The 13,137-nt window shown below is 34.6% G+C and overlaps 1 protein-coding gene across 7 annotated transcripts in view; it reads left to right on the forward strand.

Annotated features, from left to right (window-relative positions):
- Positions 1-13,137, forward strand: part of Zfhx4 (zinc finger homeobox 4) — a 189,845-nt gene that overhangs the window by 25,626 nt on the left and 151,082 nt on the right. For 5 of the 7 annotated variants that reach the window (XM_087190504.1, XM_087190508.1, XM_004842035.3 and 2 more), the window contains exons 2-3: positions 1-22; positions 884-1,386. The exon at positions 1-22 is cut by the window's left edge and continues 2,611 nt beyond it. In XM_087190504.1, the coding sequence (XP_087046630.1) occupies positions 1-22; positions 884-1,386 (525 nt within the window). The remainder of the gene's footprint in view (positions 23-883; positions 1,387-13,137) is intronic. The other 2 variants (XM_087190507.1, XM_021256010.2) reach the window with 1 other exon arrangement.

The following is a 13,137-nucleotide window of genomic DNA, read 5'->3' on the forward strand; positions in this document are numbered from 1 at the left end:
GCGGCTCTGGCACCTGGACTTGGTCAGTATTCACTGTTCTTCTGTACTGTTATTAGCTTCTAATCACATTGTGACTTGGTGTAGTGCACCCCGAGAAAGTGGTGAATGACAGCAAACTGGGGACAATTCACTAGGCAGGACTTTTTCTCTTTGAGCCGCATAAGCAAACCTTGTATGCCTCTACTTCAAAGCTAAATTGACTCTAGAGAGGAAAGAGTTAAGGGAGCAATGGCAACATGAGAGAAGTCAGCAAACTTTGTGCTCATTTGATGGCTTGATTAACAAATGCTAATTTTCATTAGTCGCTTGCCATCCTTAGCCATACTTCATGAGGTTTGTTGTTTCCATTTTGATTTGATTATTCCTTAAAATATCAAATTTGAGCTTCAAGAGGAATCTACAATTATATTTTTGAAAACTCATTTTAGTGGTTGTGATTGAAGGCACTTAAACTAACGGTAATACCATTACTTTATCCCAGGTACTTGGTAGTAGATTACAGCCACGTGTACAGTATTAGCCAAATCTCATCAAGCTTTAAGACAAATTGGGAAATAACAATTAGTGTGTACGTAAGTTTATCTAGGCTTTTAAATTGCAAACACATGACTGTTTTGTTATGGCATTGATCAACTTTCTTGTCCTCGAAAATACAAATTTCAGAATGACATCATGCCCAGTAGGAGTAATTAAAGCTATCTGATGAGGGAATTTAGAAGTTGAAAGGGATGATTGTAATTGATCCTGATTCAATCCTATTACAGCTTTTTATAGTTTAAGCTCTAGAGAAAGCACATTCCTTGTCAAGACTTTATTTTACAGGTTCCTTTGTGTGTGCTGTGTTTTCTATTCTCTATTTTTCCTTTTAATTTTTTTCCTGTAGTAAATAATGAGCTGCCGCCTGAAATCCGGCTTGCCAGTGGTCAGCTAATGGGTGATGACCTGTCCCTCCTTACTGCAGGAGAGCTGTCACCTTATATCAGTGACCCAGCACTGAAGCTATTCCAGTGTGCTGTTTGCAACAAATTCACCTCTGACAGCCTGGAGGCCCTAAGTGTGCATGTGAGCAGCGAGCGCTCTCTCCCTGAAGAGGAATGGAGGGCTGTAATTGGAGATATCTACCAGTGCAAGCTCTGTAACTACAACACTCAGCTCAAAGCCAACTTCCAGCTCCACTGCAAGACTGATAAACATATGCAGAAATATCAACTGGTGGCCCACATTAAAGAAGGGGGGAAAAGCAATGAGTGGAGGTTGAAGTGCATTGCCATTGGCAACCCTGTTCACCTAAAATGTAACGCTTGTGACTACTATACCAACAGTGTGGATAAATTACGCTTACATACTACCAATCACAGGCACGAGGCAGCCCTGAAACTCTACAAGGTAAGCAGTGACATCCATTTCCGTTGGCACAAGTAGACAAGGGAATTAACTGTTTCAGAGCTTGAAGCACAAATGTGCAAGTTAAAGAAAAATTAGAGAGAAAGAGAAAAAAAAGGGCAAGGTACAAAGTTTCTGATTAGCATTGCTGAAAGTATATTGAAATATATGGAGTGGAGAATTTATTTTAAAGATTTGCTGTATGTCCTAATTACAGTGACATTGACTGCCTGACTGGCTTCCCTGCGCTAAAGGGGCTATTCTGGGGTATTGTCGTAGGTAACGTGATACTTTAAAAATCTCTCTTATTATTTTTTAAAAACAAAAGCATAGCACCACCCTGTCTAATTGTTGATGGTTACTGGGTGCAGAGGACAAAAACGGTATCCTACATCATGAATGCATCAGCTTTAGTTTGGTGAAAACAAGGATGATACAAACATGTTTTTTGTGTGCATGTGCTCAGTGACATTGAATAAACACACTCTCCCTTAGCATCAGTTGAAAGTCTTCAAAAGTAAACTCTGCTGTGGTTTTGCACGACTATTTCCCTAACTAGTAATGCCTTCTCTCAGAGGGGTGTGGTGTACATAAATATGCTTATAAAATGGCAAATATGCTTTTACTTTTTACTAGGAGAAACTATGAAGGTGCAATGCATGTGTGCAAGTGATGAACATCGTGTATTGCACAAGTTATCTTGACATTTTTTCAACTCCAATTACCAATTAATTTATTTTCTGCAGTTTGTTCAATGGATTGTTTTGTCTTGTTTCATGTACAAATGTAACACATTTATTTCTATGATGAATAACTTGGGAACTTATTAAAAACTTCTTTTTGTCTAGAGGATATTAAAATTCAGAAAATATTGCAAACCATTAGTCATTGTAACAAGCTCTAAATATGATTACAAAATCCATTTTGCAAGTGTTATCTATTGATTTATACCAGAAATCATTGATAACTATACTATCAGAAGTCAACCGATTATAATACCTATAGCTTTTCTAATTCTATTTAAAATTAGAAACTCACAACAAAAAGAGTAGATGATGGTTATCTGGATTAGGTATAAGAATTATTTATTTGGGTTGATCTAATACTGTATGTTTAGGTTATTTCTTGAAGTTCATATTTTAGATGGATGTACTCTGCATAAATACCTAAAGATTCAGTGTGAGAATTTGTAGCATAGTTCCTGATATTGGCACTTTGTAGATCAATAATGAAAGCATTATATTTGGGCTACACAGTTTGTGGGGAGTGCAGCCCCTAATGTAAGATGGAACACTTCTAAGTCAACACTATTGATAATATAATATGAAGGATTAATTGTATTATAATTCATAGGTTTTACAGGAACAGTTGACAATTGTTCAATTGTCTGCTATTTTTTGCTGTTGATACCCCACCTATTAAAACTTTTAGAATAACTAGGAGAAGAAACACAAACATTAAGTTTGTATAAATAATAGATTTAGGCCCTTGGAGCTATATAGAATATTCATGAACTGTGATTATATTCACACAGTTCCTCTAACACTTTAAATTAACGTGTTGTGAATAGACAATATAAATGTACAACTTTTCTATTTTATTACTTACACAGAAAAGTAAAGAAAAGAAGAGTGTTGTTTTTTATTTCCTCCGGAAAGTTTATTTAATTAAATTGCTTGATAGTTATTTAAAAGCATATAGAGGTGTGTTATGTGTGTATATGTTCTCTGCATTAGGTTTACCCATTCATTCCCTAAGTGTGGAATGACCGCTTTACTCTCAGCAGCGCAGTATGCTAGTTGCCAGAGTTACCTTGGAAGTTTCTTTGCGGGGACATTTGGATATTGCCTTTGAATTTAGAACAAATAGATGAGATAAAAGCTTGATTCTAAAGAGGGCTTTAAAGCTAGAGTGCTTTGATTCCACAACCAAATGATGTGATCTTACCTTAAAGATCTTATGAATCATATAAAAATTACTGGTTTTTTTAGTTGCATAAATTATCTCTTCAATACCCAAGGGTCCTTGCTTAGTGTAGCATATGGTTAGCAAACAAACAAAAACCTACTTTGCACACACTTAGCTTGAATTAAAAGAAGATTGAAGAATTGTGCTATTGTTTGAAGATTGTGCTATTGAAAACTGGTATTAGATAATCCAACTATATTCTTTTTCATTTCTCTTCAAATGGCATTATTACCAGTAACAACTAGAAAAATACTCCAGAGTAACAGTCTATTGAAGATGCTATTTCCAAGCTGATTTCAGAAACTTTGAATCATAGAGGATTTTCAAGCACAGTAATGAGTATAGTAGCCAACTTGATCGGCTTGCAGTGGCAAAACAAAATTAATTCATAAGTAATATTAATTACATTTAAATGAAACTCTAATAAATTAGGCTAGGCCTGCGAAAAAAGCATGCTTTGTCATATGACTAAAATGTTAAAATTAGACTTAAAACATTTTCTGAGTTAGTGACTAGATAACAATTTCCTATATAACATTTATTTTTATTAAGAGTTTAATTTATATCATTTTGCATTGTGAATTACTTAGATTTTAGAAGGAAGTGACAAGTAGCACTTGTAAGACAAATGCAGATCTTCAAGAAAACAGCTTTTCTCATTATTGATAACATTGATTCGTAACACCCTAAATGTGGTGATGGTCATTTTAATTTGAATAAACCACTCTATCCTTTGTGTTGTCAAACTGAAGCAGTATTACCTAAAAGAAGTGTGTGTCTTTATTCTAGTTTAAGGAGGTTAAAAGTTAAAGGTTAGGGGTTAGCTTAAAAGCATCATCTGCCTAGCTGCTTAACTTTAAACTGATCAATTTAATGAAAATCTGTTTTACAGATGTTGTTTTAATGTATTTGGCAGGATTTAGGCAGCTTTAACATTAGACATATGCTAGTAAAAATTATTTCTTTATTTGACCAGAACAACACCTTTCCTTTTATGTTAAGGTAGATGGTTTGTGGGTTACAATATTTTGGCAAAGAACCCAGAGGTAGAATGTGTTGATGATCTTTCCATATGGACTCAAAAAAAGAATACCTTTATGCCTATTGCTAAGAATGACTTCAAAAACAAACAAAACTGTATTCATTTTTGGCAGTGCTATTTTCCTTAGAACTTTTTGAAGACCAATTTTGTTATTGTTAAGAAAATCTTACTCATTTTTTTCAAGTGAAATTTTCTGAAATGCTAAACATTATTGAATTTTCAGCTCCTTCAGGAATTTTAATGTTGAAGTAAAACTGGCCTAGGAAAAATAAAACAAAAATAAAATTTAAGATTAACTATAATCTTCACTTTTCATGCAATAATGTATACTTGAAGTGAGCTTAAATAAATACTAAATGCCTATATTGTTACATTAGTCTTGCAAGGTAAATCTATCTGTCTGTCTGTCTCTATACACATACACATAAGGGTAGTTTTAAGCTAACCAATTTATTAGATTTAATTCTATTTTTAGCTTCATGCTTTTGCATATTTTACATATTTTAGCCCAATGATTTTCATAATGGGTCCTTAATATTTCTATAATCAGTAATGAACTAAGGAATTAACTGATGAATGTATTAAAGAAACCCCTTTACTTCCAATCTTCATTTTTAAAAAATGCATTGCAATTTGGTCTTCCTTTTAAATGATCCAAACTTTTTCTGAAGAGTCCAGGGAAAGGCTCTGATGAAAACCACTTAGCATTACAAAAACTGAGGGAGAACAAGTAAGACTTTGGCAATATTTCAGCTTTACAGAAGAGTTTATTCTTGGCTTGCGATTGCTAGGACTCTTCTGGCCAGCTGACGGGTGTAGCCACCACCCTCCACAGAGCATACACATGCTCTGGCTGCACTGCACCTGCATCTCAGTTGCTGTCTTACTACTACATGTATTTTTAAGTAAGGTGTTCACAGCTTTGCTGGTTCAGTCAAAAGTAATTGTAGGAGCTTTTCTTCTGCTTGCATCTGCTAGTACTGAGGCAGAGGATTCTGCCTAAATCCTGTAATGCTGTTTTCATATTTGGATTTCAAAGTGGCTGAGAGCAGTGAGTAAATCGATTGTCTCCATGGTAAAGGAGAGGAAAACACATGGAATTTAGTTGTAGATAACTTTTAGTGCAGCATTCCCCCAAAGATGTTTTTGGGGTTTTCTCATTATCCATGTTACAGACAAAAGAACCTGAGTTAACTGAAATTGAGGGATGGGGGAAGGTTGCAAAAGAAGAGTGCAAAGAGGTAAACTGGGAGAAGTATGTGCAAAGAAAACAAAAAAGGAAATAATTAGCTTCACTTATCTTTTTTTCTGTTTTGACTAGTAGGAAATAATAATAACTTGATCAGTTTGGAGTTAACAGTGGAGTCACAAGTATTTCATTTCACTAGAGCTGAGTCCAACTTTGTAATTTAAAATCAAATATACCAGATATGTACCATTTCATTTATTGAACTGTCATTGTGCCCTTGTGATGGTAAAAGAGGTCAGGAGATTGAGTGGTACACATTTGCGTAAAAGTCATCGTATAAAAGGAAATTGGAATATGAGTGTAGCTAAGAAATCCAAACAGGTTTTTAAAATCTTATTCTAGTTATCAGTTTAGGTAAAGAAAGCTGTTTTCAGAGATAAACAAAAGTTATTTTTTTGCTGAACATTAACCTAAGAAAATTTTTACACTTTTTGTATTAGTTTCAGATTTATGTTCATTTCAAGGTTAAAATGCACTGTGAAATTTAATTCCAGTTACAGGATTTCTTTTTAAAAAAGTAATCACATCAAATTATCCTATTGTATTATCATAAAAAGAGAAGCAGAGGTTAACGAAAAACAGTTTCTACAGTAGAACAATTCACGCTTGCCTGATACATATAACTAATAAATACACAGATCAAATAAAGAGGACTTGCTCAGCTAATAGCAACTAATAAATCACTTGTGTTTTTAGATCACAATGTAATAGGCCACCCCTACCAACTTCGTTTACTTCTGTTTTTTCCTGTCACTTGCTGAAACATGGCCATGTGTTAGAACAGGGATATGGGATACTTCAGTGCAAATATGAACTTTTTTTTTTACTGCATTCATATGGCAAATAATAATATATTGTTACATTATGAGCTGAAAAGCTTCTTTGTATTCCTTCAGGCAAAAATGCCAAAAACCTATCTACTGAAATAGAGATATGTAGATGAATACATATCAATCCCTAGAAAGAATGATTTACATCAGACATTGGAAACGTACTACATCTATGTCAGAATAGATGAAATAATTTTAGTGTGTGAAATTGTTATCAACCCAGACAGATTTTCAAGAAATGCACTGTGTGTCATTGGAATCTCCCTAGCTTATTTTCTACATTTCTTTCTTTAACCAGTGCTACTGACTCCCTGCATGTGATCATGCTATTTTCTATTTTTTCAAATTCTTACTATTTTATCCCACCCAGATCTTCTCATCATGGAAATACTCCATGTTATGAGATTGCCTAATTCCCCCAAAGAGAAGCATTTTTTTTTAATTAAGAAAAGGAGGACTTTAAAAAATATATAACCAGATTAATGCATCCAAAATTGTAAATGATTTTAAGGTCTTTTTCTGTGTGTATTTTTGTTTAAGGACCTGCTTGATCTTGATGAATTTGTAATATTTTGGGGGCAGAAACATTGCATCAGAAATCAGGGTTAGGTGAGCAGTCCCCTTCCCTCAATACTTCTTTCATTTACTCTTTCTAAACACAGGTACACACACACACACACCACCCAATCACATTTTAGAAACATAGTCAACAATGTGTCACTCCCCGTCCTTCAGGAGCATATCAACTCATACTATATGATTTATGGAACTTTTTGTGTGTAACTTGTATTCACTCTATCTCATGTGAAACGTGGGTATGATTTAACTGAAAGTAGTAAATGGCTCATTTGTCATCAAACCTAAGGTCATTTAGGTAAAGCAGAAAAAAGCATCATCTCATAATTAATATATCACCTTGTGTTTCCTGGGCTGAAATCTACCTTACTCCTATCAGTGGAGCTTGTGTACAGTTACCAGAGTTCACATGGGTGCCGGGATGGTGAGCAGAAACATAACCAGGCTCATATGTTAGGCAGGCCTCATGCTGCTGAAAGGGTCTTGGCCCGGGGTAGAATGAGGAGGAGCTGGCATGTGTATAATGACCACAGTTCTGCTTCCAGAACATCTGGCCTTCCCAAGTTCTACTGGATATGCTTTACCAAGTTTCCTTTGAGTCTGAGCCTATGCTCAGGCTGAGTTCAATTAGACGTGGAGATTTGTTCATTATTCAGATAATTCAAGCCTTAAAGGAAGGTACTTTTCCCCCAAATTACTAGTGTATTTCAGGAGAACAAAAAAGAATATGAATTATGCAGAAAGGAAAGGGCAATCATGGAGATGTAACTACCTATACAATTGGGAAATGTTTTCACAGGTTCGGTAGCTTAGGAGTGTGGTGATTGGTATTGTTGCAAAGGTCAAAGTTCTGCAGAATCACAAATTTTTTCTTTCAATAAATACAAGAACATTTATTGAGCACCTAGCATGAGCCAGGGTTGGAAATGTCATTGTGTATTGTGGCTGTGTCCTGTGAGCCAGGGTTGGAAATGTCATTGTGTATTGTGGCTGTGTCCCATGAATCTGTTGGGATATAAGCTATCTTCCTACATGCTACTCTTAGAGGATTTTCTAAGATGGTGCTTTATAACTCTGTTCTCAAAATTACAGCTTAGATTTCTGTGATTAGATGTCAGGGATGATGATAAAATTAAGGGTTAAATCCAAATATCTGGTCATCAAAAGTTTCCAGGTTTTTTCGACAGTGATTAAAGGTGTGAGTGTGACCAGTCTCTTGAATTATCAGTAGGTGTAATATAATGCCACTTGCATATCTTGGCTTACTTTTCTTATCTAGTACATAGCACTTTCTTGCTTAGTTTAAGGAAGGGATTATGGTGGAAATTTAACATAGGATAGAGCTTTTCTATTAGTTGGAATATTTATGTTCTTCAAACATGAGGATAATGCTATTAATGCATTGCTTAGAAAATAAAGAAAATCACTTAATAAGAATAACCAGATTGCTAAAGTAGAATGATTTTTGAACAATCTCAGTAAATTCAGCTTACCATATTTTCAGTGAGGGTTATCTAAAGACACACTATTGTAATGACGAGTTATACTGTGTGGCAGCATTTTATTTAACTTGGTTTTATAATTTTTAGTTAATATTCTATTTTTCTTATCTTTAAGGAAGAGCACTTTCATAGTCTTGAATATTATACTTACTTATATTAAATGTGCATATATAAATATAAACATATATGAAGATCAAACTCATGATTTAGATTTTCCCAAAGCATTTCTTTTAGTGGAAGTATTAGCATAGAATACACATTTCCTTCTCATGTTGCTAAAGGAATAAATGCTAAGGCTATATTTACCCATGAAGCAATTTTTAAAGAGTAGTAGAAAGGAAGGTTATGGTTGAAGAATTATATCCTTGTATATCTGCTGCTCGAATTAGTTAATCACAAGGCTGAGGGTGGGAAGGAATGAGCTATTGATACATCCAAATTCATTGGTTAACTCCAGTTTGGAATGAACACTTTTAAACTGCTGATTTTTATCCTGTGATCACGTGTTCTGTGGAAAGAATAGCATCACATCAACTTGGCAATTGATTATTTATATATAGTCAATGGAACACTGGGAAGAACCTTACCAAAGATATTCTTTCTTTTTTTTTTTTTTGGTACCGGGGATCTAACTCAGGTCCTTGCTCTTGCGAGGCAAGCGACGGAACCAACTGAGCTAAATCCCCGGCCCAAGATATTCTTTCTTGTGATGCCATTTTTTCTGTCAAAGGTGTACCCATACAGTAATTGAGTTAGATATTTATTGTCTTTTATAATGGCATTACTTATCAAAGAGGTAAAATTTACAGTCAACTATCATAATCAATTAGATGCTTTATGTACATTATCTCATTAACTATTTTAGTGTTCCTTGTTGGGGCAAAGTACATGACATGTACTACTTGCAGGAGAAGAGGTTTATTTTGGCTAATGTTTTCAGAGGTTTCAGTCTGTAATCAGCTGGCTCCAAGGCAGAAACATCATAGCAAAAAGGGGCTGGCAGAGGATAACCGCTCACCACATGGTAAAAGAAAGTAGAACACAAAGAGCACCAGTGAAAGATAGGGGTGAAGGTGGGGGTGGAGACTCAAAACAGGATGGTTTTTTAACCTTCTAGGTTACAACTACCAGTGACCTACTTCCTCTAATGAGCACACCTCCTAACAGCACATTCAGAACTGAATTTATCAATGGATTAACCCATTGATGAGGTTAGTGCCAACGTGTGTTCTAGTCACATTCCAAAAGCACCACCTTTGAACACATGAGCCCTTTGGGGAACATATTTGTTCCAAATCATAATATTCTTTCTAACACTTAAATGTTGTCATTCCCTTTTAAACATGTGAAAAAATTGAAATTCAGAGAAAAATACCTCACTGAAGTCCTCACAGACATTAAGAGCCTATGCTAGAGTTGCAGCTGTGGCCTTTTCCCAGACATGCTCTGGTCTACATTTGACATTTGGTTAATAAAGAAAACTTCATATTAGATGACAGACAGAATAGGGTGTATGAAAGGAGGAAGAAACCCTAGGGACTTTAGAGGCAAATGTACAAATTTGTCCAGGACTCCCTCAATTTGGAGCCCACGCTCACACCTACAAAGTAGCAGGTTTCCTTAGCGATGCTGAAGAGACAGTAGAGGCTGACTGGTAGGTTTACACACTTGCACACTATCTGTTGGGAGGATCAACTTACAACCACTGGGTTATCCATGGAGCTGGAAGGAGAAACACCTAGTTAGAGTTGTCACCTGTGTGATATCACAACAGAATATTTTCATTTAAAAAAATTTCCTTTTACTGGCAAGTTTGAGCATGGGTACATTAAGTAGAAAGGACTAATAGAATATTTATTACTTCAAGTGCCTGAGCTCTCTCTGTGTTTGCTAGTTAAACTCCTTTGGAGCCCACATTAATTCATTCAGGTCACCAGGGTACCCCAGCAGTAATGTACTAAATGGTACCCCACTGACCCAAAAAAAGGAATGTGCCTCCCTAAGCATTTAACTTACCATGTAGGAATAAGTAAAGTGCAGTCTACTCCCTGCTCATTACTGCCTGAGTCTCCTTCTTCCTTCTTTCCTCCTTTTTTCTCTTTTCCTTTTCCTGGAATTCTTTTTCCCCTTCTCTACTGGAAATTGAACCCACATGCTAGGCAAACACTACAACTGAGCTACACTTTAATTTTAAAATTTTTGAGAGAGGATCTCATTAAATTGCTCAGACTGGGCTCAATTTTTAATATTCCTGCTTCAGCACCCTGAGTAACTAGGATTACAAGGATGGGCCACCACATCCAGCTTGCTTGCATCCTTGTAATACTAAAAGGCATTCTGATTACTTGCTACTTGTTACATTTTAAAATATCATTATTGAATAATAATTATTGTCTTTCACTTCTAACTTTGATCCATTTTAGCAAAAAGTTTCAGGGATTTCTTTCCAACATATGTTACTCATGAACTCCTTTCTGTTGTTTCTCTCCTCAAAATTTTGCTAATGATTTTTATGGAAAGCCTGAAGTCTTGTTAGAATTCTATGGATTGACTGAATTTAAAGATGTTTGGGGAAACCTTGCCTCTAAAATCTGCAAAATCCTGCAAAAAGTCATTGACATTGCTACACTTAGCTACATTTATTAATGAAATGATATTTTATTGGAAATTTAGAATAGTTTTAATTGTGAAAGGACAGAATTGTTAACAATATATAATCTCTCAATCATTACACCCTGTTGGTGAGTGTAAAGCTCATAATGACATTTTGGTAATTATAATGTACGGTATCTTACAAAGATTTAAAATATGTTTAACTATCCATTTGGCAGGCCTGGGAATAGCACCAGCATATATTCCCTAGGACCTAAAATCATGCATTTTTCAATTGCAGGAAATCAGATAGCAGGTGGAGTTGCTATCACTTCCGATAATCAGTTAACACAGCATCTTCTTCAAACTCAATATATCTGCAGTACTGACCACTGAGTGACTGAGTGGTGACACCAGTAATGGAGGAAAGGAAAAATCATTCTCAACTTTTATACTAAATAAATAATGTTGTTTTTAAGATCCACATGCTAAAATAGGACTTATGCAAATATTGGAATTTATCTTCCAGAATTTATTTTATTTGGTAAATTTATATTATACAGTATTTTGAAAGGTAGAAAACACTTCTTTGTTTACTATTGATGCTAAATGCCACTATATTTGAGCAGAAGTTCCTCAGTATCTTTTGAGAAATAACTGTCTAAAAGCAGGTCCTGCTGTTTTTGGTGTTTTTTTGCTTGATTGTGGATTTTTATCAGAAAATTAAGTAACTAGAAAATCCTATTTGGATGGTAAAGCAGTACCAAATTTTTCCAGAATGAGTATTTCCTAAGAAGTTACTCCTTATTCTCATAAACAAATTCTTCAAAAATAAATGCAAAGGGAATTCACAAATAATTTTTTAGAAGAATACAGTTTTAACTTTCTTAATTCCCTGAATAATAGCAAAACTAAGATGAAGTTTATAAGCAACTATTTAGATTTTACAGCATTTTTCTTAACATACAGTTGTAAGTACTATCTATGTTTTAGTCAAAAATGAGAAGATATCTTCATTATTACCCAGTTGCTTAATTTTGTCAACATTTATTTACATGTATGTTTCAAAATAGACTGAGAACTAATACTTACTTATAAGTTTCTGTACTGGTTACTAGATCACTTTATTTCTTCCTGTGGAATATGATTGCTCTTTCAATTGCAACAAGTTGATAATTTACTGGGAAACCATTGATACAGAAATTCACTTAAATTAGATGCACATACAAACACATTTTTCCAAAGAAATTTAATTCTTTCAATAAATGGAGATGAATGTGGATTTATTTAGATCATGTGTTAGGTGATTAAAAATGCAAAATGCTGGTGCCTCGGTACTATTTTCATCACATATTCATGAAAGTCTCCTTATGTTGCTCAAATCTTGAAACAAATTGTGTGTGAGAAAGAGAGAGAGAAAATATAATATATGAAAATGTATTACAAATGGATGGAGATCATGGGTTAATTATTAAAGTCCCTGGTTTTGCTTTAGAGTAGACCGCAGACATTTCTTCCTGTGTGTCCATACATGTTCTTGGTCCCTAGAGATAATAAACCTTTGATGATGTTGTGCAAGATTCTCTGACAAGCACTGAAATCAGTTCTGTATGTACACATGACTAATCAAAAGTTCAGGGAACAGGATATGACTTGGTAAAGGTGATAGTCTCTCCAAAAAAGTCAATGACCTCACTAATTGTAGGAGAGCATGAAACTTTTTAAACTGAATGAGACAGATCCTGATCACAGACTTGAAATATTTTGTTTTTTGTAAAGATTCTTGCAGTAAGTCTCTTAAGTATTTTAAAATAGAAAGTTCTTCTCAAATTAATGTCTAGCTATTAGAAAGTATTTCATTCTTTCCTTTGGTCTTAAAGTCACAACAGATACTACTAAGTACTTAGAATATTCTTGAAATTCAGGGAATTAGGTAACCTGAATAAATATTTTCTTAATTGGCCACAGTGGGAAAATGATGCAATAAGACAGCAA

This window comes from Heterocephalus glaber, unplaced genomic scaffold (assembly GCF_053883595.1).
Source record: "Heterocephalus glaber isolate CG9 unplaced genomic scaffold, H.glaber_assembly_v1.0 deba00001553, whole genome shotgun sequence".
NCBI lineage: Eukaryota > Metazoa > Chordata > Mammalia > Rodentia > Bathyergidae > Heterocephalus > Heterocephalus glaber.